Raw genomic sequence first — 27,218 nt, forward strand, 5'->3', positions numbered from 1 at the left:
GGCGTCTGCTTCATAATAATCTCATATAAAGCACCTAACAAGTATCTAGTTATCTCTTGAACATTAAATTTTTCTGATGAATTGTCAATAATCATACAGTAAAACTACATCATATAAGACAATTAGAATCATATGAGTAAATCCCTAACTGACTAATTCTAAAGCAGCAGCGTCACAAATTTCTATAACAAACACACTAATCAAAACAGATGAAGTAGATCATCGTCCTCCGTTAAGCTATAGACCACCGAGAGAGTAAGCCTGTAAAAAAAAATGTGTTGTGGACTCATTAACTTCATTGCAGAAGAAACAAACAGAGAGAAGAGAGCTTAAGCTGTAACTCTTTATTTACCTAAAGACAACCAGGATGAAGAGAGAGATGTAGAACCCAAGCTTGGTAAACCTTAGCTTCTTTTCAAAGTCAATACCACGGAACACTTCAGTGACATCAATGAGATGTCGTCTCTTATTGTATCTGTAAACCGTGTGATAAGATTCCATACATGTCAAATCAAGAAACAAGAATATAGATACAGAGAGAAGGAGAGGCTTACAACATAGCGTGGTAGCATGTAACAGGGAGAGACACGAGGAAGAAGAACCAATGCCAAGTGAGGAGGAAGAGAAGGCAGAGTGAGCCTTGGAGGAGAAACTCAGGCAGCACCAGTCGGTTGATACAGATTGATGTTTCAAAAGGGTTCATGTGATCAGCTTCTAGATCCGTTAAACATATAACCTACAACATTCTCAACACTTCAGCAAGAGGTGATAATAGTGTGTGAGATAAACAAAATATTGTTTTATCTCATTCCATCACTTTCTTCATCCTATAACTCTCAGCTCATCCACAACTTTACACTAAAGAAGAATCATCTTACAGACCAATAGCTGTCAAACTAGCATTGAAGACAAACCAAAAGGAAAATAATCAACAGTGAAACCTCTCTGGACCTAAATTCTTTTGAGGTTTATTAGTACAAAATTGATGAACACCAAATTTTTTGAGCTAAGAATGTTTTTTTCACAGCTACAAAGGCGTATGTATGCTAGCTAGGATTCAGGTAATAAATTGTGAACAGTTGTTACTACACACGCACGAATGGAACAGTAAAAAATCCTTAGGACAGATCTCGAATTGAGAATATGAGGGGGGGAGAAAAGGTGGGAAGGACCTGATAGAAGACGGAAGCGACGAGGGCTAAGCTGATAACGAAGGAGATAATCCATAAGAATAAATCCCATGCCATTGTTTCTTTCAGAGGAAGGAATCGAGACCAACAACTATTGCTACGACTAAATCTCTCTTGCTACTTCCTTCTCTTCTTTTTTTTTAGGTTTAGGTCGTTGCTGTTAAAACTCGATTTTTTATAATAATAATAAAGCGAAATATGTAAATGCACTTTAACTTATGAGTTATGACTCAGTGAGTTCTGTCGGAAACTTTACTTTTTCTTGTCGGCATATTTTCTTCTTCTTTTTTTTTTTTGGCGTCTATTCCGTTTATACGTTTTGGCAAGGTTACAAGGAGAGAGCAGACATTATAGCATTACAATAAGAGATTCACAAACACCGTCTGTCACAGAAATTTTTTTAACCTTAGGAAACAAACGTTTGATATATAAATTCTACAGACTTTCTTGTCCATCACACACTAACATAGTGAGTGACACTACTCCCCCCCAAAAGCTTTACTTTCTTCTTGACTTCTTTGATGAAACCCGGCTTTCGACTTTTCTCTTGGCAGCTTCGAACTCTTCTTCGTTTGGCTCTGTGTCAGCACTGCTACCATACCTGGAGGCAAGTGAGGAGAACATTGTATCGAACTTCTCTTTCCTCGAATCTCTTCGCTGTGATATTAGAGCGTAAAGATCTGTATCTGTGCTCTCTTTTGCTCTACAAGTATGGAAATTTGAAACATGTTACAACAAAGTTATTGGAAAAGGAAGGAAGGACATGGAGAAGCTTTACTTCTGTCTCATCTTTTGGGGACTAGTGGGTGGTTTTATTTCTGAGATTTCCTTTGCCCACTTCTTGTAAGCTTTTGTTGATTTCACTTCTCCTGCGTAAGTGGAACAATGGTTTAATAGCGCACAAACAAATGCGTTTTTTTACAAAGAATTAGTGGAACAGAGAGAGAAGCGTACCTGCTGCAATGGCCTCATCGATGATATCTTTGAAACGGTGTGAATCAAGCTTGGGGTCGGAGCAAAGCATTGAGCAGAAAAGCCTGGAAGAGATATAGTACCAACAATAAATGTTCATATAAATTTTAAAATAATGAATGAAAACAAGGAGGATAATAAGTTACCTGCTCATTTTACCCTTAAACTTGGTGTAGAGCTCAATCAAATCTTTCTTCTCAGACTCAGAACCTCTGTAGTTTGCCTCAAACTCTTCAATATCTTCCTCGGTGACCTATTTACACAAACGCCACAAGAATCAGTAAATGCAAGGAAACAGGAGAATCAATTGTCGAAGGTGGTGTTTGTTACCTTCTTGTACATTGCCTTGAAGAAGTCCCTCAAGTTGTCAACCACATCTCCCGAGAGATCCTAATGTGACAGGGAACAAACAAGTTTGTAAGAAAAGAAATCTTGTAGTTTTCTTACAGAGATGGCTTTCACCAATGCGTTTGAACAGAAACTGGAAACAGTAAAAGAGACTAATACACACATGTGCAGTGTGAATCTCAGGTAAAAGAATCTACAAATACACAGCATGGATAGTAACTAAGCAACTGAAAATAAAAATCATAAAGAATCCAACTTACAGCATCGTCGACGGAGCCAGTTTGATCATAGACAGCCCTTTTCTCTTCATCACCGAGAATCGAAATCACCTTTTGCAGCTGCTGAAATTTCTCTTTAGCTTCCTGTTTAAAACCAAAAAGAATAAAAAAAAACAAACATCCATGTAAATGCAAATGGACCAATAGAACAAAGGCACCCAAGAGCAGAGTGTTGATTGAACCTGGTCGTCCTTGTTTTTGTCAGGATGAAGCCTCAAAGCCAACTTATGGTAAGCTTTCCTTATCTCCTGCTGAGTTGCTGTTGCTCCCACTCCAAGTACCTTCAACCAAATTCGTTTCTATCGAATTAATCTTCTTAACCATACAATTAACCAACCAACAAAAACAATGGATCATAACAATGAAATTTTGACAAAACAATCCAAAACTAAACCGGATCCCAAAATCTAAAAGAATCTTTTAATCTCTAAACCCTAATGGCGGATCAATTCGCAGATTGATAAAAGACGAAAAGGAGAGATTAGAGATACCTCGTAAAGACTTCTCTCGCTACTACATCCCCCATCGTTCTCCATTCTCAACCTTCTCGTTTTACTCTTTCGTCGAAACAACAATACATCAGATCAGAGAAGCCGTACGAGTTAAAAAGAAGAAATGCTTCTTGGCGCCAATTGTTTCCAACCTTTTTTTGTGTTGCCGCCTATTTTGTGAAAAGTATCTGATCCTTTCTTAACCTCAGGGGTGGGCACTTCACACGATATCCGAAGTGGCACCCGACCTCAATCCAAAAAACCCGAACCGAAATCTGAATCGATGTAGCAAAATATCTGAATCCGAACAGATAATACCCGAACCTGAATGGATATCCGAACATATGTATAATTAACCTTATATTTCTAATTTACATCTTTCATTTTACAATATTTCTAGTTTATATTGTAAACGTAGGGGGTTATTTTGTAAATTTCCTAAATTTAACCGAAATTGGTTTGATGTGACCAAATAAATAAACCGAGGTTGATTTGGTATTTGATTTCATGATGTGGAAACTAGTCTCTTTACAAATTAACGGTTCATTCATTGGTTTTGCTTTCGCTTTTTTTTTATTTGGTTAATTTGAATTGAACACTGGCGGATGAGATCGTTTGTTTGAGCGAAGCCCCCTACTTTTTGGCCCTGTATTGAACTGTGGCGGATGAGATCTCGGCCACGATTGATTCTCTCCGAGATTAGGCTTAATTGGGAGGATAGGCGGTCGCGGTGAAGATGGTGTGGAGTCGAAGTGCTCCGGGGTGGTTTCGGTGTACCGGTGGGTGGTTCTCCGGTGATAGTCGAGGCAGAAGTGATGCGGCGGTTCGCGATGGAACGCGGCCGACATCATTTTGCTCTCTTGGGCCTAGGGCCGTTCTTGGGCTTGCGGTTTGTTAGTGGTTTGTTAGTGGGCCGTATTTGATGTGGGCCTTGTAATTGTGATGGGCTTTGGGCCTTTATTAAATAAACTTTGTCGGAAAAAAAAGAATTGAACACTTCTAATAATCGGTTCAGATAAAGACCACCGGTTAGGGGATTGAACGGTGACCAAGAGGCTATATGTAAAATAAACGGCCGAGATGAATGCAGTCTAGGGTAAGATCTGTGATCCACGGCACATAGGAACAAGAGTAACTGGGTCCCGCATGGGCCGTTAATCCTCTGTTTCTCTCATTCTCATCTCTCTCTCTCTCTCGCGATTCCATTTTTGATCTGAGTTTCTTTTCTGTTCATGCTACATTCCGTTGATTACACGAATCCGAGACTCTTTCAGACGATCGTGATCTGGAATATTATCTCGTGTCCGTTTTTTTTTTGGTTTTAAGGATGTCTAATTTGTATGGAGATTACAACCAAAAGATCGATTACGTGTTTAAAGTCGTCTTGATCGGTGACTCCGCGGTCGGAAAAACACAGCTGCTTGCTCGGTTCGCTAGGAATGAGTTTAGTGTCGATTCTAAAGCCACCATCGGTGTTGAGTTCCAGACTAAAACGCTCGTTATCGATAACAAAACCGTCAAAGCTCAGATTTGGGATACTGCTGGCCAAGAAAGGTTTGCTCATCTTCCACTTCAAGCTACTTAATGTCTCAAATCTTCATTCGCTTAGACAGTGACATGCATGCATGGTTATTATAACGTGGTAATAACATGTGTTTTTATTCTCTCAAAATTAACAACGTACCCATTTGTTAATGATCAGAAACATTCACAACTCATCCTTATTATTGATTAATGTTGGTAGAGATTGATGTTTTCGGATATTAGGCAAATAATTTAAGTAGATATATATATGGTTACATGATCGATGGTTCTAGTATGTTACACATGAAGAAAGTGGCAACAATATTCAGAGATGAATGTGAATTGTTTTGTAAGATACGTGATAGTACGAAAACTACCGAACATCACCACAGTGCCTTTCGTACTCTATGCTTCTTTGTCATAACTCATAACAATTCACGAGTACCCATTTCAGAAACTAAGTTTCCCATTGGCTTCTATAGTTTTGTACAATTAATTACCCTGTTTGTCATATATGCATCTGGTTTTTACTGTTTTTTTTTTTGTTTTTGTTTTCAGGTACCGGGCGGTGACAAGCGCATACTACCGTGGAGCTGTTGGGGCAATGTTGGTCTACGACATGACCAAACGTCAATCATTTGATCACATGGCTAAATGGCTAGAAGAGTTAAGAGGGCACGCGGACAAAAACATAGTGATTATGCTAATCGGAAACAAATGCGATCTCGGAAGCCTTAGAGCAGTGCCAACAGAAGACGCACAAGAGTTTGCACAAAGAGAAAATTTGTTCTTCATGGAAACCTCCGCTCTCGAAGCTACCAATGTTGAAACTGCGTTTTTGACCATCTTAACAGAGATTTATCGTATAATCAGCAAGAAATCACTGACGGCTGATGATGATGACGCCGATGGGAACTCGAGTCTCTTGAAGGGGACTAGGATTATTATTCCGAGCGAGGAAGAGAGTGGGAAGAGAGGTGGATGTTGCGGCAAAACGTAACAAAACGTAACTCCAAAAGCAAAGGACAAAAGATTGTATTCTTTTTTTGTTTGGTTTTTGTTGTGTCTTTTCGTTGTTTTTTGTTCATGTTAGGCCATTTGTTCTTGAAACGAAACAATAAGCCAAGGTTTACTAGAGAAAGAAGAGTTATGACTTATGAGGGTGAAACCAAGAGCCCCACTTTCTTACATACCACTATGATCAAGGAGGCCAACATTTTGATATTGTGATTGTGTTTTAACTTTTAGAAAAAAATGAGACTATGTGAATATTTTCTTGTTTCATTATCTATGGGGTTGTTATTAGGCACAAACTAGTGAAACATTAGTTTTTATATAATTTTCAAAATTAATATACACTAGACGTTAAGTTAATGCCATCCAAGCCAACATTAGATATGGTACATTATGAGCCAACTTTTCATTTTTCAAGTGTTCGATCATAACTTTAGTTGTGCATCTAGGATGAATGCATTATTGTGACTCTGATTATTATACTGGGTATGTTACAAATTAGGTTGACGCAGTGGGCCAGTGCCCAATGTACGGGGTCAAACTATTAAATAGAGAATCAAAAGTAGTTCTGACATAGTTTCATGTACAACCTCTCTTCTTCTTTTATTGCCCTCGAATTTGCAGCGCAGAATATTACAAATGACTCTTGATGAAGCCACAGAGCGGATGAGAACTGTTCTTTTCACCACATTTCTGCTGCACGATGATGAGTTTCACAGGAGTGGAAAGAGTTAAACGAGAACACAACTTCTTTGTAACATAAAGGGACGTGGTATTTGTGTAAGATATACTCGTGTTGTATCATTTGTTTTGATTTTAGGAATAAGATTCGTTTGGCTATCGAAAGTGGTGGGCTCTACTAATACTTATTTGTCTGCCCATTGTATTACTTGTATTATTGTTTTTGTCTCGATTCACAACAAAGACTGTCGCACACTCATTGGATTCCGTTGTCATGTCATAATCATTAGATGTTTAACACGTTTTTTTCGTTCTTTGCGAATAATGTCATGTAATTTGTATTAATCTTGGGGTAAAGATACATTCTTATAGGTTATATACTGTTTTTTGACCCAAAAAAAAAAAGAGGCTATATACTGTTTAAATACTTATCGTTTGCATTGCATGTACATGAAATGATTGCAGCATCGCAACTCACATGATTGTACTCACTATGCCACACATTGTGTTCGTGGAGTGACTGCAGCCACATGCAAACTTTCAAAATTTTAAATAAAAAATTGAATATGTATTTACCGCGCTTTATGAATTACAAAACTTTAAGAAAAGAATATTGTACGTTGGGAGTTGTGTAAAACCCTAGTTTGTAGTTTGTACAAATGCAGTAACATAACACAGCTGTGTTCCACTGAAATTCTCTGTTATATATCAGAAGTAGTAGCATCCTCTCACTACTCAGAAGCAACCACTCAAAATCACAATGAAGCTCCTTCTTCACCTCTCTATCTTCTTCACCATACTCTTCATCTCTCTCCCATCTTCTCACAGCTCCTCCTCAAATGACAAGAATGCCCTCCTCCAAATCAAGAAAGCCTTAAACAACCCTCCACTCCTCTCCTCCTGGAACCCCCAAACCGACTTCTGCACCACCTGGACCGGCGTCGAGTGCACCAACGGCCGCGTCACCGCTCTCACCATCTCCTCCGGTGAAATATCCGGCCAGATCCCGGCCCAGGTCGGCGACCTTCTTGAGCTCCGTACGCTTGATTTCAGTTACCTGACTCACCTCACTGGGAACATTCCACACACCATCACCAAGCTCAAGTACCTGGACCTCCTCCGGTTAAAGCAGACCAATCTCTCCGGTTATATTCCTGATTTCATCAGCGAGCTCAAGAGCGTTACGTTTTTAGACCTTTCGTTTAACCAGTTCACCGGTCCAATTCCCGGTTCGCTTTCTCAGATGCCGAAGCTAGATGCCATTCAGATCAACGACAATAAGTTAACCGGTTCTATACCGAACTCTTTCGGTTCTTTTGTTGGCAAGGTTCCTAATCTCTACTTGTTTAACAATAAGCTCTCAGGTAAGCAACATCGGTTTAATTTTATTAGTTTATAAAATTCTAGTCATGTCGTATTATTGTATACTAGTCTCGTAGTTTAAATGTTTTGTGACCATTACATATTGTTATTTTCAAATTTAAAAACCGGTTTAAAGCGTTTTAATACAATTGTCCTGCAGGAAAAGTACCAGAATCGTTGTCAAAGTACGACTTTAACGCAGTGGATCTGTCGGGAAACAGTTTCACCGGAGATGGTTCGATGTTCTTCGGACGTAACAAAACAACAATACGTGTTGATCTGTCGAGAAACATGTTTGAGTTCGATCTCTCCAAGGTTAAGTTCGCTAGGAGCATAGTGTCGTTGGATCTGAGCCATAACAAAATCTTCGGGAAGTTTCCTAGAGAGCTAAACAAGCTGCGTCTCGAGCATTTCAACGTTAGTTACAATCATCTCTGCGGAAAAATCCCAAGTGGTGGTCTCCTTCAGACATTTGAACCATCTGCTTTCTCTCACAATCTCTGTCTCTGTGGGACCCCGCTTAAGGCTTGTTGATTTGGTTTAATGGCGTAAGAAGAAATAAGTAGTATGTCTTTATCTGTATGATGATGATGTGTTAATTATCACGCCGCGTATCAAGTGAATTGTTCTATTTAATAAAATTAATGCTAAGAGTTTGGTAAGAATGTTGTTGAGATATTCAAAGTGTACTCTCTAAACTATGCATCACGTGTTAATTACCGACATAAACAATGATAAATTATGTTCTAACCTGTGGCTGAAGTTGAGACCACCACACACGTGAAGAAGATGTTGTAAGTAGATTTGTAAACTATTTATCTTAAAAAAAACTGATTTATTAGGATATTACGATTACGATATCAGAAAAATTACATAGACGATTCGACGACCGACAATGCTACCTGGCTTATGAGGACTTACGCCTAACTGCATTACCTGAGCCGTCCTATGAAAATCTACGCCTGGCCAGATTTACTTGCACCATGTTGAAGATTTCTTGTAAGTCTTTCTTCTGTAGTCGGCATAATTGTTTAATAATTCGTTTTCTCCGGGACTTGAAACTTGAATTTCTTGTAATCCGCAAGAAATTGCATAGTCTAGGATTCGAACCTTAGATATGGATGTAAAAACCTTTAAACCTTAACCAGTAGGATACAATGCTTCTACAAACTATTTATCTTTAGTTTGGTATTAAATATCACTAATTGATCAAATAGCTGTGGTAATATAGCTATTCTTAGACCATCTCTAATAGTACTCAAATTTTTTTTCTATATTTCATTCTAAAATAAAGTAACTCTACTACAAAGTTGAATTTGTTTTAATGGTTTACTATATAATAGAATTACTCTAAAATAAAGTGAAATATAGAGAAATTTTTTGTGTACCATTAGAGATGTCTTTAGCTAATTATATCTCCTTTAGTAAGTTGAGAGAGAGAGATAGAGAGAGAGAGAGAGAGAGAGAGAGAGAGAGAGAGAGAGAGAGAGAGAGAGAGAGAGAGAGAGAGAGAGAGAGAGAGAGAGAGAGAGAGAGAGAGAGAGAGAGAGAGAGAGAGAGAGAGAGAGAGAGAGAGAGAGGAGAGAGAGAGAGAGAGAGAGAGAGAGAGAGAGAGAGAGCGAGAGAGAGAGAGAGAGAGAGAGAGAGAGAGAGAGAGAGAGAGAGAGAGAGAGAGAGAATTCTGGTAGTATTGTATCGTTGGATTCAAGTTGCTTTGTTACAAATTTATTTATTTATTTTCTAAAATTTTAGAGATCACAGGCCAATAATTCACTCATATTTATGTCCATTACCGGCCATGCTTGTTAGAAAGGTAAATGATGAGATTGGTGGCGTACAATTGTACGTCATAGAACAATATTGCTATTATAATCCCAGAGTTATACATATAATACACTGCCTAGATGTAAAAAGGGATACATACCAAAGAAAAAATGAGAGTTACCTATATTGTTTTCTTTTCTTATGCCGTTTTCTCACTTTTTATACTTGATTTCTAAACAACATAATTTATTCGAGTTACAAAGAAAAAATATACACATATATTTTTAACAAGATTCATGTGCAATCAAATCTTATATTTGATAATCTAAAAACTGTACTAAACAAACACTTGATAAAACAACCCATGATTAAAATTAGGGGAACAAATATTCAGACGAAACTTTGATTTCATTTTATATAGATAGAATAGTATAATAAACCATTTTTTTTTTGTTGAAATGAACCATTATTTTATAATACATCATATAATATAATGAAAGTTCAACCAATCAAGATAACATCTATGAAGGACTTTTCTCAGATGATGAAGGACTTTTCTGAGATGATGAAGGACTTTCAACTTCAATAGAACATCTATTCCAAACCTTATTGGTTTTGAAAGAAACTTGAGAAGCAAAACGTTTGAGTTGATACAATCGAAATATAAACTTTATAGTTTCCATGTAACATTTTTTACCGGCTTTTACTACTTTCAGACAACATTCTCTGGAAACGGGTTTATTCGTAAGAATCTCTTCAAGAACATCATCATTACATTTCGCACCACCACTGGGCCCCATCTTGTCATGACATGTTTTGACATATGTTATGTATTTTGGTGACATGTTCTTGAGCATATGAATATTATAATCTTCGGAAGCCGGCGATATCGTATCCAATGTATCAAATTCGAGACCGGAATTGACTAGTGGTTCATCGTCAACATCTTTTTGACCCAAACTTGGATACACATATGATACTAAAGTGGCAATAAAGAAAAATGCCATGAAAATTGTCTTCATCTCTATCATTTATGATTAATTTTTAACTTTCTTAGTTGAATTTTTTTTTCTTCTTTCATTCCCATGATCTATAAGTTTGTATATATATAGTAATCGACTCGCTTTGAATGTTATAGCTGGTGATTTGCATTAACTATAAAATAACGTTTTTAGTTGTTTTGCAACAACATAATTCTTGTGTACTTCAGTTAGCTATAGGGGTAACATTTTTATATTTACTTAATATGTTTCAAGCATTTAATATTGTTAATTAAATATTCATTTTGTTTGATGTGGTTTTGCACGCAAATTAAAAACATTAATGATTTTGTGGTTTATCTTCATTATTTTTATTTTTTGTTTGAATTTATTAATTATTAAACTACAAATAAGAGTAAAATCAAAAATTTATTTAATATATGTATCGAAAATGTATAATAACACTTATTGTGAAAGAAATTTTAATTTAATATAAAACTTAAGGTGTAATATTTCATTTAAGACAAAGATTAAGGGAATCTTGGATCAATTCATTACGTGGTCTAAACATAGTGATGATTTCACAAAGCCGAAGAAGAATTACAAAAGAAGCATAAATGCTTTGTGCAAAGAATTGTAAAGAGTTTGTCTATTCCTGTCTAGTGATAAGGACTAGAGATAAATTTCAGGTTGTTTTTTGTTTGTATATGAAGTAAAATTTGGCTATATTAGCCGAAGTTGCTCTTCTTGTTGGACCTTATAAGTTGAACCCTAAAACTCATGAACTGTTTTCTGCTGATCGATTTTCCTATCCTACGGTTTCGTATCTGAATCAGTGGAGAACAGATACCTTATACATACAATGATAAATGCCTAGATGTAAGAGGGATACATACCAGAAAAAAATGAGTGTTATCTATTGTTTTTTTAGAAAATTGTCAAAACGGAACAAAAAATTCAAAGTTACCTATTGTTTATATGTCGTTCTCTCACTTTTTATTAACACTTGTAATCAAAGTATTCTTACAACCTCAGCCAAACCGGCCAGCAATAAAAACTCAAATAAAAAGACACCAATAGGCATCTATAATTAATCTCAAACAAATGTGCGAGCCATACATACAAGGCAAGAACAACATAGTTGCTTTTTTACTTCTCTCACGGTGAGTAATCGGCAGCTGATGCCCACAACAAGCCACATGATGCATCTTCCTCCTCCCAAATAATGAGAGACTACCTTCCCATCACCATGAATCTGTGGCTCATAATCCGGCAAGTTAAGACCTATTGATCTTCATCACACCTCTGAATGCGGCGAAGTCGGACAACAACAAATGACACGACCAGTAAACGCCTAGATAGAAACGACCATAAAATAGGGAACAAGGACTAATTCCTCTAACAAGAATCAAGGACAAACTGAATCCGAAGGACAAGCAAGCCACGAAGCGTAACCAGTGAACTCCAAACTTTAGAACCAAAAAACTAACCATAGACAGTTCCATTGCCAAAGAGAGAGCAAGAACAAAAACAGACGATCACCAACTACCTAGAAAATAACAAGACTCAAATCTTAGAACCAAGCAAGACTCCCACCCAAAATACTTCATTGATGGGAGTCGAATGATGCACCACTCACAACCGGGATAGAAAAACAAGATCTGGAAAAACCAGCCACAGATCTGGCCGGACAAACGCCACCACAGACGAACCAATTATCAAAATCTCCATGAGAACGAGATCAAAGGTTGAAACCACCAACTTGAGACTGGACCAATGAAGAGAACCAAAACACCTTCCTTTCTCTCAAAAAAACTTTCTTTCTCTAGCCTGAACGAAGAACACCAAAAAGTTGTATCGTCGAGACCATCAATGTCCTAATCCAAAGAAAAAACACCGTAGGACATAAAATACGAGAAAATGACGACACTGGAAAAGAGAGAATAAGTCACATGAGAGGAAATAGGAGGAGGAGGAAGATGCTCCCTGGCTGTGACGAAGCCAAACCACAGGGGAAGTTATTGATCTAAGAGCATCTCCAAAAAGGAACTGTTTCCAAAACTTTATATTTGAAGTTTAAAGGTGTTTTTATCCAAAATCAAAACTTCAAACTTAATTTCAGAACTATTTCTATTTTATAATATGGTCATTATATTTGTCATAACTAATTTGAATTCATAAAACTTTTGTAAATAACTAGCACATATATAAACATATTACAACAATATTAATTAATAAAATATTATATTAAAATATAAATATTATAAATATTAAAACAATATTAATTAATAAAATATTATATTAAAATATAAAATTTTAAACAAAATAACTTAATTAATATTAAACTTCAAGCAAAATACTATATTATTCTATAAATTGATTTTTGTAATGCATATATGATATACTAGTGCATTTCAAAGTAAAAATAGCTCTCCTCATTTTTAATTAGTAGATTAGAGATAAAAATTGTTGAAATATATTAATACTTGTAAATACATTATATCAGAACAAAAAAATAAAAGAGAAACATAAAATATTGCTAAAAGACTAACTTTTATCGATGATATTAATACTCGTGAATATATTCAATATGAACAAAAAAGAATTGTACGAAAAGACATCATCATCAACAACAACAACCATCTTCAATTACACAACAAAAATTGGACAATATTTGAAAATTTTGAAAGGTCCGGATCAAATTTACCTAACTATTAGTGTTGTTGTAATATTTAAATTTGTGTAATAGTTATGTCTTCATGTAATATATTTAAAGATTTTTGTTAAGTTTCTTTTGTATATTTTTTTATCTAAATCTATTTTTAAATATTTTAAATCTTCTTTTAAAGTTTTATTTAATTTTATGTGTAAACTTAAATTTTTTAAATAAAACTTAAAATATTTATGAGATATAATTTTTATAAGGATTAAAATAATAAACAAGAAAATATTTATAAATTATAATTGTGATGTGTTATTGCAGGGACTAAAATACAAATAAAAATATAAAACTTCAAATTTGAAGATTTGAGAAGTGAAACTTCATATATAGAGTTTCATTCCTCAAAACTTCAAATTCAAATTTGAAGTTTTGAAGTTCATTTTTGGAGAGCAAAAAACTTCATATTTGAAGTTATAGAGTGTCTTTTGGAGATGCTATAAAGACAAAGGTTTTGGCAGCTGGGGACACTTCGGGAGAAAAAGTAGGTTTTTTATTTGTCATTTTGATGACAAAATATACACATATTTTTAACAAGATCCATGTGCAATCAGATCTTATATTTGATAAACTAAAAACTGTACTAAACAAACACCTGGTAGAGCAACCCATGATTAAAATTAGGAGAACACATATTATGATGAAACTTTGATTTCATTTTATATAGATAGAATATATAACAAACCATTATTTTATAATATATCACACAATATAACAAAAGTTCAATTAAGATAACTCATTTTCATCATCATGAGATGATGAAGGACTTTCAACGTTAGCAGAACATCTATTCCAGACTTTATTGGTTTTGAAAGAAACTTGAGAAGCAAAACGTTTGAGTTGATACAATCGAAACACAAGCTTTACAGTTTCCATGTAGCATTTTTTACCGGCTTTTACTACCGTCAGACAACATTTTCTGGAAACGGGTTTGTTCGTAAGAATTTCTTCAAGAACATCATCATAACATTTCGCACCACCATTGGGCCCCATCCCCACCTTGTCCAGATATGTTTTGAGATATGTTACATATTTTGGTGACAGGTTCTTGAGCATATAACTATTATAATCTTCGGAAGCCGGTGATATCGTATCCAATGTATCAAACTCGCGACCGGAATTGACTAGTGGTTCATCGTCAACATCTTTTTGACCCAAACTTGGATGTGCATATGATACTAAAGTAGCAATAAGGAAAAATGCCATGAAAATTATCTTGATCTCCATCATCTATGATTAATTTTTAACTTTCTTATTTGATTTATTTTTTCTTCTTTCATTCCCATGATCTATACGGGTGTATATATAGTAATCGACTCGCTTTGAATGTTATAGCTGGTGATTTGCATTAACTAAAAAATAACGTTTTTTAGTTGTTTGCAACAAGATAATTTTTTGTCACTTCAGTTAGCTATAGGGGTAACATTTTTATATGCACTTATATGTTTCAAGCATTTATTGTTAATTAAATATTCATTCTGTTTGATGTGTTTTTGCACACAAATTAAAAACATTAGTGATTTTTTGGTTTATCTTCATTACTTATATTTTTTTGTTTTAATTTATTAACTATTGAACTACAAATAAGATTAAAATCAAAAATTTATTTAATATATGTATCGAAAATGTAAAATAACACTTATTGTGAAATAAATTTTAATTTAATATATAAAACTTAAGGAGTAATATTACAAAGAGTAATGGAATCTTGGATCAATTTATTACATGGTCTAAACATAGTGATGATTTCACAAAGCTAAAGAAGAATTATAGAAGAAGTATAAACGCTTTGTGCAAAGAATTCTAAAGAGTTTCTCTATTCTTGTTTAGTGATAAATTTCAGCTTGTTTTTTTGTTTGTATATGAAGTAATATTTGGATATATATTAGCCGGAGTTGCTCTTCTTGTTGGGCCTTATAAGTTGAACCCTAAACCTCATGAACTGTTTTTAGCAGATCGAGTTTCCTATCCTAGGGTTTCGTATCTGAATCAATGGAGAACAAATACGCTCTTTGTGGGTTTTCTATTGTTGATTCGAGCAGTGACTTAACTTTTTTTTAGTTTAAGAAAACTTCCTAGAGTGGAAAGCAAATCAAGTTTTTAATTAAGGAATATATAAATACGGGTTTGGTAGTTATAAGTTTTATTCATATAAAAACAAGTATATTCATACTAGTTTTAACCTTCTCCAAGTTTAAAGTTTATCAACAAGCTTTGAAAACATAGGTATGTATAATGTTTTAGCTTAAGGCGTTTGATGATGAACCTTCTCTTAGCTTAGCTAATCTGCTCGTACAAATAATTTAGTCTTTTTACATATTGTGTTATAGCTTACGTTAGAAATTCACTACTAAGAACTTGCAAGTTTGTGTTTCTTAGTACAATGGTTATTGGGAGTCTTGTATCTATATTATTAAAACGAAATATGTCTTAGTATTGTTTAGAAACTTGACTAACATTATAAACTAGGTGTTTTGCCCGCACATGCGGGCATAATCATCTTACGATTACTTATTATTTTATGTCTTATTAATCCAAAAATCAGCATTATAAAACTCTAATTGGTGAACATATTGAAAGAAAAATTTTATGGTGAATTCTTTGTTCCTCAAAATTTATATCAGTTATGTCGAAATTTTAGTCAAATTATTGAAAGGTAGATCCCACTTTTTTCTTCTTAATTCTCCATGGAGGAATGAATTTATAAGAAATTTTTTTCCTATGCAATTTTGATAAGGAACAAATTGAACAAAAATTCTTTTTTTTTTTATTCTTTTCAGTTCCACAAATGAAATTTTATTTTTTATTTTGATCATCTTTTTTCATTCTTCTAGTGGTCACCAACTGAAGCTATAGTGTTTCACGGATTAAACGTAAACTCGTTTAAAGTAAAAGCAAGAAAATTTGTTTTGAACTCAGTCACAAGTTAAGTTATTATTTATGATTTTAAATAGTTAAATCAAACATCAAATTATTTATATATGTTAAAAAACGTTCATCAAACTATGTACTTATTATTGTGTTAAAAGTTTTAAAACACTTATATATTAGAAATAGTTCAGAAAATATCTTTATATAATTATTTTTGTTTGACTAATATTTAATTATAAACTGTTTCATATCTTAGTGTTTTAGCTTTATAATAAAAAATATTGTTTTCAGATAGCAACACAACATATATAAGAATTCTCTTAAATTTTAAATATATTTTCACAATTCTATTATATTAGTTTATAATTAATTATTTAATATAACATATAAATTTAGTATTATTAAAATAAAACACGTGTTTTATTATATATAAAATTCATTACGGGTTTTTTGAAAATTAATAAATACTCAGTTAAAAACTAATAATAAATCATTGACCTATATAAAAGATTAAAAACCTAATAAAATATGACAAATAAGAAAATAAGAATTTAAATATAACATATAAATTTAAATATTATTAAACCAAAATTCATTTTTAATTATATATAAAATTTATTACAGATATTTTTAAATTAATAAATTAGTGATTTAGCTAAAAATTATTAATAAATCAATGACTAAGCTAAAATTTGATAAAAACATGAAAATAGGCAAAATTGACTAAAATTATGGAAAACATGACAAAAAAGCAAAAAAAATAATTATATATCTAATTACATATTTTCTAGTTATATTATTTAAATTAATAAATTATGGACTCAACTAAAAACTATTAATAAATTAATGAGTCACCTTACACCTAATTAAAACATGACAAATAAGCAAAATTACCTAAAATCATGAAAATCATGACAAATAAGGTAAATCACTTCATAAATAATAGTATAGATGATAATCATTTGAAAACATGGATAGTACTATAAAAAAAGTACAGTATCTTTTTACTAATTTCATTAATATAATTACATTAATTATTTTTCCATATTTTACTCTGTTTAACAATTTTATTAATTATATTAGCTTAACAACACACCACATCATTAATTATATTACCATAATTATAATATTGCTAGTTAAACTGGTAGTACTAAATTTTCTTTATATCCACCATGTAGCACTAAAAGCTGGAGGTATACGTCTTGAACACATTACTGAATGGTATAAGGACTGCTGGTAGGTTGTGTTTTGTTGTATTTTTACGAGTCCATTATCATAGTCGTGAAAGAATTGTGATAGAATTATACCATTCTTTTAACCAACACAGTTTTCTAGCTTTCAATTAAGACCATTAATGCCTTAGGTGATAAGTTAATAATTCTTGTCTCTGTAGATAACCTGGAGGCGCACAACTTCATCAACTTGAGAAAGAAGCAAATGCCGCTGTTTTAAGGGCTTTTAAAGCGCAGTCTGATGCAAATACTTGGGTACTCTTCATTCCCCCTTTGTATAATTGCACTGATTAGGTTATTACTAGTACTATGTAGCTCTGTCAGTCTCATGGTGACTACCTCTATAGGTTCTATTGGCTGTACCATTTTGACAACTTAGGAGAAAGAAGTCTTGGTATTAGACTTGAGTAAAGAGTTGAAAATATACGACGACGAACATCGATAGCTTCTGAGCAAGTTCAATAATGACGATACTATCCAACTGAACATCGATAGATTTTTTGCAGTCGTTTTATATTGCTGGTTATTTTAATTTATGTACTAGATTTTAATCCGTTCGGTTGATTTTCATTTTTATACATATAAAATATTTGTTTATATGATTAGTGGAATGTATTTCTAACATTTGTTGTATTACTAATTGTTTAATATGACATTTTACAACACAACAATTTTAAAAATTAAATTTAGTAATTAAATTTATTTAAAATTAAATTTTAGAAATAAATAAATAAATATATAAATAATCGTCTAACAATGATTTTTTGTAATTATATGTTTTTATTACTTTTGCTTTAAAATATTAGATAGATAGATAGATAACAATTTAAATTTTATAGTTTTCATATAGTACTGAATATTTTTTACTAATTAAACTTTGAATTCTTGATTTTATGAGTAATTTGTATATTCTTACAATTAAATAAAATTCCGAATAAAACTATTTAAGTTATTTTGTTTATTTAATGAAATGAATGTACTTTACCAAAATCAAATGTTCAAATTTTTTTATTCTTTTCGTTAGAAAGTAACGAATGTTTACCATTTGACATTGATTTAAAACCTGACGATTTTGTAATTGGTTGAAGCTGAGTTGAGTTATCTAACTCTGACACCACTTTTTGCAAAATCTAAAATTAATAAAATAGTGGGCTACATGGGCCAGAGTTGGTCTTTTAAGTGGGCCTAATAAGTACATATTTACCAAAACGCGTCGTTTCGTCTTTAAATCGATTGCTCGGCGATTCCGACGCCATCGCATCCGAGTCCTCCCGGAGAAATCGATCGTAGCTCTCTCTCTCTGTGCCCTCTTCGCTTCCATAAGATCACATCCTTCGAGAAAGAATCCAAAGGTCGTTTCTTTTTTTCCAATTTCTCGTTTCAATTCAGTTATTTTACCGTTTCACCAAACGCGCGTCGAACCCTAAAACCCTCAATTGGTCTGTTCGAGCAATTATTAGCCTTAGGCCGTTCGATGGTGAACCTCTCTCCCTGCTTAATTGAATACTGTTCCGGCTAGTTTTAGGCATGGAATTTTGCTTAGGGAATGGTTAACGGAGGATAGGGTTTAGGGTTTGGAGAAAAGTGTTCAGCTTTCGTGATTTTTTTGAATTAGGGGAAATTGTGTTATGTTGTTTGTATTGCTGTATCCTTTTCTTCTTGTTAATTCAATTCTCTCTGATTGTTATTGAGTTGTTGGCTGATCAAAAACTGTATGTTAGTGCTCTTTCGTTGTTGGGAGTTATCTTGCCTATTGAGATGCCTTCCTGCTGTTACGTGTTCTCTAGGATCTTTCGTACCTTCTAGCTTGCGTTTTGTTAGGACATGGGTTCTTTTGAGGCCTGTAATAAGGTGTTGTTTTTGGATCTGGTTGCTTATTTGTCTCAGCATCTTGGGACTAATGGTATGATGTGTTTAGTTGGATTATTATTATTATTCCATTATCATACTGGTGAAATAACTATGATAGGATACTATTCTTTTAAAACATTTAGCGAGTAGCGTTCTAGACTATTGATGCCTTGATGTTCTACATGACAGTAAAGCTTTTAAAAAGGACTGCTTTCATTTGGATGGGAAGTCTCTGTGGTTAAACTACATTAGTGATATGGAGGCACAAATTCATCTACTTGAGCAGGAAGCATACACCGCTGTTTTAAGGGCTTTTAAAGCGCAGTCTGATGCTATTTCTTGGGTACTCTCTCTCTCTCTTCCTTTTTTGGATTGATTGATTATAAGTTACTATGTGTTCTGTCAGTCTCAATGACTAAGTTTATGGACTCTATTTGCTCCACAATTTAGGACAAAGAAAGTCTGATAACAGATTTGCGTAGAGAACTAAGGGTATCTGATGACGAACATCGAGAGCTTCTGAGCAGGGTCAATAAGGATGATACCATTCAACGGATAAGGTCAGAATGTTTATTTGCACTGACAAATACAAATCACTAATTTATCTTCAATGAACGTTTGTATTAATATATTGTACGTTACCAGAGATTGGAGACAGGGAGGCGGAAGCCAAGTCCCTTCTAGACATGCAACTAATCAGGGTTTTGATGTTGTTCCTAGTCCAACTTTCTCAGCTTCCCGGAAGAAACAGAAGCCATTTCAATCTGTAAGTCTTTCTGTTCGAGTCACAAGTGTGCTTGCTTTCTTCTGTTTACCTCCACTGTGTTGTTTTATGTTTTTTCTTGATCAATTATTGGTGTTATGCATGTAGTATCCATCATTTGGTGCGGCTGGGAATAGGTCATTCAATAGTCGTGTTGTATCCGGTGGCATTTCAGCAAATGAATCTGCCGAAGCACTTATCGGAAGAAAAGTGTGGACAAAATGGCCTGAAGACAACAACTTTTATGAAGCAATTATAACCCAGTACAACGCAGCTGAGGTACTCTTGTTGATCATTTAGTTTAGAACGCCTATTGGGTAGAGAGATTGTTTGTTGGGACTTCGAATTGCATATCTTAGATGCTCAACAGTGACTCAAGTTTTGTGCAGTTTATTGACTTGTTGTATTCTTCACAGGGTCGGCATGCTTTGGTGTATGATATACACGCAGCAAATGAGACGTGGGAATGGGTTGATCTCAAGGAGGTAAGCTTTACGTGAATATGTATACTCGTAGTCTTTTTTTATGCTCGCGTCTGTTTCAGTAAGCGATATGGTGTCTTTACATGATGATGGTCTTGATGAGACCCGGCATTGTTATTATTGTCTAGATTCCTCCGGAAGATATAAGGTGGGATGGAGAGGAGAGTGGGGTAGCTTTAAACGCTGGACTTGGAAGTGGATCAATCCGTGGCAACAGAAGGAACTACCAAAGCAATATTGGTAGAGGGAGAGGACCAAGAATTCATCAACCGAGAAGAGAATTTTTACCAACACAACAGAATGGTGGTGGTGGTGGTGACCGGATAACTTCATCTGATGATATTGAATTGTTCAACACTGATTCGCTTGTGAAGGAGGTTCGATATTTCTATCTGTTATGCCCCTCTATTAAACTCAACGGCCGACCGTTGTAATATCACAGCTTTGTTTTAGGTGGAGAGAGTTTTCGATATTGCTCATCCTGATCCTTTTGAGCTTGACAAGGCCAAGAAAATGCTCAAGGTATGAGATTAGTGTACTTTATTGGCTATTGTGTTGTGATTCTGAGGAAAATAACACAAGTTGTGTGATGCAGGAACATGAACAGGCGCTTATTGCTGCCATTGCAAGGCTTGCGGATACTTCTGATGGTGAGCTCGGTAATAATAAGAAAACAATACTTCGTTTTGTTTGCAATCTCAGAATAATCTTTTATTTACCGTTCAATTATGTGCTCTGATGATAATATGGAAGGTCATTACAAACATAAACCTACAATATCAGGAAAAAATGTTGACAAACACTTTGCTCAGAGTGTAGCTAGTCTCTTAACTTGTAAAATCATGAAAAATGGTCTTCTATCTTGAACTTTTGGATTGTGTGCTTCTTTATTGCAACTATGAATTGATTTTTTTCTGGTTTACAGATGGAGATCCACCAGATTCGCATGACCATCCAATGGCACAGGGATGATGGAAAAGCTGTCTGTAATATTAATGGTGTTTGGTTGTCATCTCTGGATTTAGAAATAAACAATGTTGGTAACCTGACAAAGAAGATGGGAGATTAGTCTAAGTGTTGTTTCAAATTGTGATGAGCAAAATGTAAGAAAGAATTGTTAGGAATGGGGGATTAAGTAGGATTGAGGCTGTTGTATGCACATGATTTGTCTGAGGGAAAAAATGTAACCTGTGAGACTATTATTGACCCATGTAAATTTCCCTGTAGACATGCCATAAAAAATGCACAGAGCTTTTTGTGTTCTAAAAAGCAAACCTTGGATCAAACATGCACAAGTAACAAAATCAAATCAAAGCAACATTCTTCAATGTTTAGCACCTGTGTTTATATTAAGGTAAGCTCTGCCTTTAGGAGTTTTCTTCGTTTTCTAATAAACGAAGGATGAGATTTTCAGAAAACACATACCTCATATGTTGTTTGCATTCAACTTCGATCTGGAATGGTGATAACGATCGGTGTCGTTGATTCCCTCCATGGTGCTTAATGGAAATCATCTAAAAACTTGGGAATATGACCAGTTTGCTGTCGGAGATTTGAAGGTAATCCAGGTTCCGGAATACTTGACAATAATAACAAGTGGACACGAAATTGAAGTCCGGAAATCTAAAGCTAGAGGGCATGAAACATGCTAAACGAAACATATGTGATGAAGGTAATATAGATTAAACAATGGAATTTTATCATACCTGGAGAATGGAGAAGCAGCTTAGAGATTGAGGGGATAGGGAGAGAGGAGGATGGATTTCAAATATTAACCAAGGAAAGAAACATTCTTGAGATCATTGCTTTTTGACCCTTTTCTCTTCTTTTTTTCATTGCTGTGACAGAGAACAATGGAAATAGTTTTCCATTCTCGTCGACATTCCATATTATTCTTAAAGCCCATTAATGGTACGGACCCCAAAATAAGAAAGATTTAATCAGAAAGCCCAATAATTTTAAATAGTTAAACCCATCACAGTTAGGGTCAACTGGTGCCACTTTAAAAATGAAAGAAATCATAGGGAAAAAAATCTAAAGGAATGATATGGAATTAATTAGAAGGAAAAATTGTTGAGAAGGAATGTAACAAATTGTCAGTGAATGGTAACCAAAACAAGGAACAAAATTTCAAACAATAAATAATTAGATAATTAACTCTAAAAAATAATAAAGAATGTAAGCAAGATTTTTGGTCTACACTTCATGTTGCCACGTCCATTTCAATTGCCACAATGCATGTAGCTCATAACTACAAAACAAAAACTTGTGTTACTGAAAGTATATATTGTGCTTTTTAAGAGATATAGATATATCCAAGAGTTTAGCATACATTAATACATTAATAAAAGAGTTTAGCATACAGTATATAAAGTATTTACCAAAAAATCAATATTTTTGTAGGGGTTGTTAGCCCATAGATTTTGAAAAAATTTCAAAAAATAAGACAATATTGTTTTAATGCCTAGTTGCATCTTGCACTAACATATGATGATGTTCAAAGAGGTTTTGAAGCCTTTCTCGTCTACGTTTATCAAGAAAATAATAACTTTATAGTGGTTATTCCATCGATTTAGGGAGTATTATGAAGTTTTATTAAATTATTTGATAAAAAAAATTGAAAGATGCTCATTTACCATGAAAAAGAGTTTAGCATACATTAATACAAATGTAGAATATGGTATAAATTTTAAAACAACACTAAAGATTATAGGCTTCAGTATATAAAGTATTTACCAAAAACTCAATATTTTTGTAGGGGTTAGCCCATAGATTTTGAGAAAATTTCAAAAAATATGACAATATTGTTTTAGTGCCTAGTTGCATCTGCACTAACATATGATGATGTTCAAAGAAGTTTGGAGCTTTTGTCGTCTTCGTTTATCAAGAAAATAATAATTTTATAGTGGTTATTCCATCGATTTAGGGAGTATTATGAAGTTTTATTAAATTATTTGATAAAAACAAATGAAAGATGCTGATTTACCTTGAAAAATAGTTTAACATACATTAATACAAATGTAGAATATGGTAGAAATTTTAAAACAACAATAAAGATTATAGGCTTCAGTATATAAAGTATTTACCAAAAACTCAATATTTTTGTAGAGCCCATAGATTTTGAGAAAATTTCAAAAAATATGACAATATAGTTTTAATGACTAGTTGCATCCTGCACTAACATATGATGATATTCAAAGAGGTTTGGAGCCTTTGTGCTCTCCGTTTATCAAGAAAATAATAATTTTATAGTGGTTATTCCATCGATTTAGAGAGTATTATGAAGTTTTATTAAATTATTTGATAAAAACAATTGAACGATGCTCATTTACCATGAAAAAGAGTTTAGCATATATTAATACAAATGTAGAATATGGTAGAAATTTTAAAACAACACTAAAGATTATAGGCTTCAGTATATAAAGTATTTACGAAAAAACTCAATATTTTTTGGAGGGGTTGGCCCATAGATTTTGAGAAAATTTCAAAAAATATATAACAATATTGTTTTAATGCCTAGTTGCATCCTGCACTAACATCTGATGATGTTCAAAGAGGTTTGGAGCCTTTGTGCTCTCCGTTTATCAAGAAAATAAAAATTTTATAGTGGTTATTCCATCGATTTAGGAGGTATTATGAAGTTTTACTAAATTATTTGATAAAAACAATTGAACGATGCTCATTTACCATGAAAAAGAGTTTAGCATACATTAATACAAATGTATAATATTGTAGAAATTTTAAAACAACACTAAAGATTATAGGCTTCAGTATATAAAGTATTTACCAAAAACTCAATATTATTGTAGAGCCCATAGATTTTGAGAAAATTTCAAAAAATATGACAATATAGTTTTAATGACTAGTTGCATCCTGCACTAACATATGATGATATTCAAAGAGGTTTGGAGCCTTTGTGCTCTCCGTTTATCAAGAAAATAATAATTTTATAGTGGTTATTCCATCGATTTAGAGAGTATTATGAAGTTTTATTAAATTATTTGATAAAAACAATTGAACGATGCTCATTTACCATGAAAAAGAGTTTAGCATACATTAATACAAATGTAGAATATGGTAGAAATTTTAAAACAACACCAAAGATTATAGGCTTCAGTATATAAAGTATTTACGAAAAAACTCAATATTTTTTGGAGGGGTTGGCCCATAGATTTTGAGAAAATTTCAAAAAATATGACAGTATTGTTTTAATGCCTAGTTGCATCCTGCACTAACATATGATGATGTTCAAAGAAGTTTGGAGCTTTTGTCGTCTCCGCTTATCAAGAAAATAATAACTTTATAGTGGTTATTCCATCGATTTAGGGAGTATTATGAAGTTTTAATAAATTATTTGATAAAAACAATTGAAAGATGCTGATTTACCTTGAAAAATAGTTAAACATACATTAATACAAATCTAGAATATGGTAGAAATTTTAAAACAACACTAAGGATTATAAGCTTCAGTATATAAAGTATTTACCAAAAACTCAATATTTTTGTAGGGGTTAGCCCATAGATTTTGAGAAATTTTTTAAAAATATGACAATATTGTTTTAATGCCTAGTTTCATCCTGCACTAACATATGATGATGTTCAAAGAGGTTTGAAGCCTTTGTGCTCTCCGTTTATCAAGAAAATAACAATTTTATAGTGGTTATTCCATCGATTTAGGGAGTATTATGAAGTTTTATTAAATTATTTGATAAAAACAATTGAACGATGCTCATTTACCATGAAAAAGAGTTTAGCATACATTAATACAAATGTAGAATATGGTAGAAATTTTAAAACAACACCAAAGATTATAGGCTTCAGTATATAAAGTATTTACGAAAAAACTCAATATTTTTTGTAGGGGTTGGCCCATAGATTTTGAGAAAATTTCAAAAAATATGACAGTATTGTTTTAATGCCTAGTTGCATCCTGCACTAACATATGATGATGTTCAAAGAAGTTTGGAGCTTTTGTCGTCTCCGTTTATCAAGAAAATAATAACTTTATAGTGGTTATTCCATCGATTTAGAGAGTATTATGAAGTTTTAATAAATTATTTGATAAAAACAATTGAAAGATGCTGATTTACCTTGAAAAATAGTTAAACATACATTAATACAAATGTAGAATATGGTAGAAATTTTAAAACAACACTAAGGATTATAAGCTTCAGTATATAAAGTATTTACCAAAAACTCAATATTTTTGTAGGGGTTAGCCCATAGATTTTGAGAAATTTTTTAAAAATATGACAATATTGTTTTAATGCCTAGTTTCATCCTGCACTAACATATGATGATGTTCAAAGAGGTTTGAAGCCTTTGTGCTCTCCGTTTATCAAGAAAATAACAATTTTATAGTGGTTATTCCATCGATTTAGGGAGTATTATGAAGTTTTATTAAATTATTTGATAAAAACAATTGAAAGATGCTGATTTACCTTGAAAAATAGTTTAAAACATACATTAATACAAATGTAGAATATGGTAGAAATTTTAAAACAACACTAAAGATTATAGGCTTCAATATATAAAGTATTTACCAAAAACTCAATATTTTTGTAGGGGTTAGCCCATAGATTTTGAGAAAATTTCAAAAAATATGACAGTATTGTTTTAATGCCTAGTTGCATCCTGCACTAACATATGATGATGTTCAAAGAGGTTTGAAGCCTTTATCGTCTCCGTTTATCAAGAAAATAATAACTTTATAGTGGTTATTCCATCGATTTAGGGAGTATTATGAAGTTTTATTAAATTATTTGATAAAAACAATTGAAAGATGCTCATTTACCATGAAAAAGAGTTTAGCATACATTAATACAAATGTAAAATATGGTATAAATTTTTAAACAACACTAAAGATTATAGGCTTCAGTATATAAAGTATTTACCAAAAACTCAATATTTTTGTAGAGGTTAGCCCATAGATTTTGAGAAAATTTCAAAAATTATGACAATATTGTTTTAATGCCTAGTTGCATCTTGCACTAACTTATGATGATGTTCAAAGAGGTTTGAAGCCTTTGTCGTCTCCGTTAATCAAGAAAATAATAATTTTATAGTGGTTATTCCATCGATTTAGGAGGTATTATGAAGTTTTACTAAATTAATTGATAAAAACCATTGAACGATGCTCATTTTGCATGAAAAAGAGTTTAGCATACATTAATACAAAAGTAGAATATGGTTGAAATTTTTAAACAACACTAAAGATTATAGGCTTCAGTATATAAAATATTTATCAAAAACTCAATATTTTTGTAAGGGTTAGCCCATAGATTTTGAGAAAATTTCAAAAAATATGACAATATTGTTTTAATGCCTAGTTGCATCCTGCACTAACATATGATGATGTTCAAAGAGGTTTGGAGCCTTTGTGCTCTCCGTTTATCAAGAAAATAATAATTTTATAGTGGTTATTCCATCGATTTAGGAGGTATTATGAAGTTTTACTAAATTATTTGATAAAAACAATTGAACGATGCTCATTTACCATGAAAAAGAGTTTAGCATACATTATTACAAATGTAGAATATGGTATAAATTTTAAAACAACACTAAAGAATATAGGCTTCAGTATACAAAGTATTTACCAAAAACTCAATATTTTTGTAGGGGTTAGCCCATAGATTTTGAGAAACTTTTTAAAAATATGACAATATTTTTTTAATGCCTAGTTGCATCCTGCACTAA

The 27,218-nt window shown here is 33.0% G+C and overlaps 7 protein-coding genes and 1 long non-coding RNA gene across 12 annotated transcripts; 3 read left to right on the top strand and 5 right to left on the bottom strand.

Annotated features, from left to right (window-relative positions):
* Positions 1-42: 42 nt before the first annotated feature.
* On the bottom strand, positions 43-1,370 carry LOC106351795 (protein cornichon homolog 1). The gene is made up of 4 exons (XM_013791536.3): positions 1,173-1,370; positions 555-736; positions 353-475; positions 43-261 (listed from the first exon to the last, which is right to left on the bottom strand). The coding sequence occupies exons 1-4, from the start codon at positions 1,245-1,247 to the stop codon at positions 201-203; spliced, it is 441 nt and encodes a 146-aa protein (XP_013646990.1). The 5' UTR covers positions 1,248-1,370; the 3' UTR covers positions 43-200.
* Positions 1,371-1,525: 155 nt separating this feature from the next.
* LOC106351783 (chaperone protein dnaJ 6) lies at positions 1,526-3,488 on the bottom strand. The gene is made up of 8 exons (XM_013791528.3): positions 3,280-3,488; positions 2,971-3,069; positions 2,771-2,872; positions 2,493-2,552; positions 2,309-2,415; positions 2,145-2,227; positions 1,969-2,059; positions 1,526-1,893 (listed from the first exon to the last, which is right to left on the bottom strand). Exons 1-8 carry the CDS (start codon positions 3,322-3,324, stop codon positions 1,689-1,691), a joined length of 792 nt encoding a protein of 263 aa, XP_013646982.1. The 5' UTR covers positions 3,325-3,488; the 3' UTR covers positions 1,526-1,688.
* A 213-nt stretch (positions 3,489-3,701) lies between these two features.
* Positions 3,702-6,971, top strand: LOC106381514 (ras-related protein RABA4d). The gene is made up of 2 exons (XM_013821428.3): positions 3,702-4,833; positions 5,362-6,971. Exons 1-2 carry the CDS (start codon positions 4,607-4,609, stop codon positions 5,801-5,803), a joined length of 669 nt encoding a protein of 222 aa, XP_013676882.1. The 5' UTR covers positions 3,702-4,606; the 3' UTR covers positions 5,804-6,971.
* Positions 6,972-7,193: 222 nt separating this feature from the next.
* LOC106351771 (leucine-rich repeat protein FLOR 1) lies at positions 7,194-8,525 on the top strand. Its single transcript, XM_013791519.3, has 2 exons — positions 7,194-7,862; positions 8,021-8,525. The coding sequence occupies exons 1-2, from the start codon at positions 7,259-7,261 to the stop codon at positions 8,392-8,394; spliced, it is 978 nt and encodes a 325-aa protein (XP_013646973.1). The 5' UTR covers positions 7,194-7,258; the 3' UTR covers positions 8,395-8,525.
* Positions 8,526-9,842: 1,317 nt separating this feature from the next.
* LOC125583423 (protein DOWN-REGULATED IN DIF1 11-like) lies at positions 9,843-10,676 on the bottom strand. Its single transcript, XM_048750358.1, has one exon. The coding sequence runs from the start codon at positions 10,653-10,655 to the stop codon at positions 10,146-10,148; it is 510 nt and encodes a 169-aa protein (XP_048606315.1). The 5' UTR covers positions 10,656-10,676; the 3' UTR covers positions 9,843-10,145.
* A 2,561-nt stretch (positions 10,677-13,237) lies between these two features.
* On the bottom strand, positions 13,238-16,498 carry LOC125583444 (protein DOWN-REGULATED IN DIF1 11-like). Its single transcript, XM_048750394.1, has one exon. The coding sequence runs from the start codon at positions 14,551-14,553 to the stop codon at positions 14,050-14,052; it is 504 nt and encodes a 167-aa protein (XP_048606351.1). The 5' UTR covers positions 14,554-16,498; the 3' UTR covers positions 13,238-14,049.
* Positions 16,499-18,625: 2,127 nt separating this feature from the next.
* On the top strand, positions 18,626-21,791 carry LOC106351754 (protein EMSY-LIKE 1-like). Of its 2 annotated transcripts, none has more exons than XM_013791509.3 (10): positions 18,626-18,778; positions 19,467-19,620; positions 19,728-19,837; positions 19,923-20,043; positions 20,149-20,319; positions 20,457-20,525; positions 20,651-20,899; positions 20,976-21,044; positions 21,118-21,181; positions 21,448-21,791. In XM_013791509.3, exons 2-10 carry the CDS (start codon positions 19,534-19,536, stop codon positions 21,492-21,494), a joined length of 987 nt encoding a protein of 328 aa, XP_013646963.1. In that variant the 5' UTR covers positions 18,626-18,778; positions 19,467-19,533; the 3' UTR covers positions 21,495-21,791. The 2 variants fall into 2 exon arrangements, with proteins under 2 accessions (XP_013646963.1, XP_013646966.1); XM_013791512.3 differs by having other exon boundaries at positions 21,118-21,172.
* On the bottom strand, positions 21,207-22,958 carry LOC111199266. Of its 4 annotated transcripts, none has more exons than XR_002653195.2 (3): positions 22,229-22,916; positions 21,948-22,151; positions 21,207-21,860 (listed from the first exon to the last, which is right to left on the bottom strand). It is a non-coding gene; the product is annotated as an uncharacterized LOC111199266 (long non-coding RNA). The 4 variants fall into 4 exon arrangements; XR_002653191.2 differs by having other exon boundaries at positions 21,948-22,101; positions 22,229-22,887; XR_002653192.2 differs by having other exon boundaries at positions 21,207-21,797; positions 21,948-22,958.
* Positions 22,959-27,218: the final 4,260 nt, after the last annotated feature.

Source organism: Brassica napus, chromosome A1 (assembly GCF_020379485.1).
Source record: "Brassica napus cultivar Da-Ae chromosome A1, Da-Ae, whole genome shotgun sequence".
Taxonomy (NCBI): Eukaryota; Viridiplantae; Streptophyta; class Magnoliopsida; order Brassicales; family Brassicaceae; genus Brassica; species Brassica napus.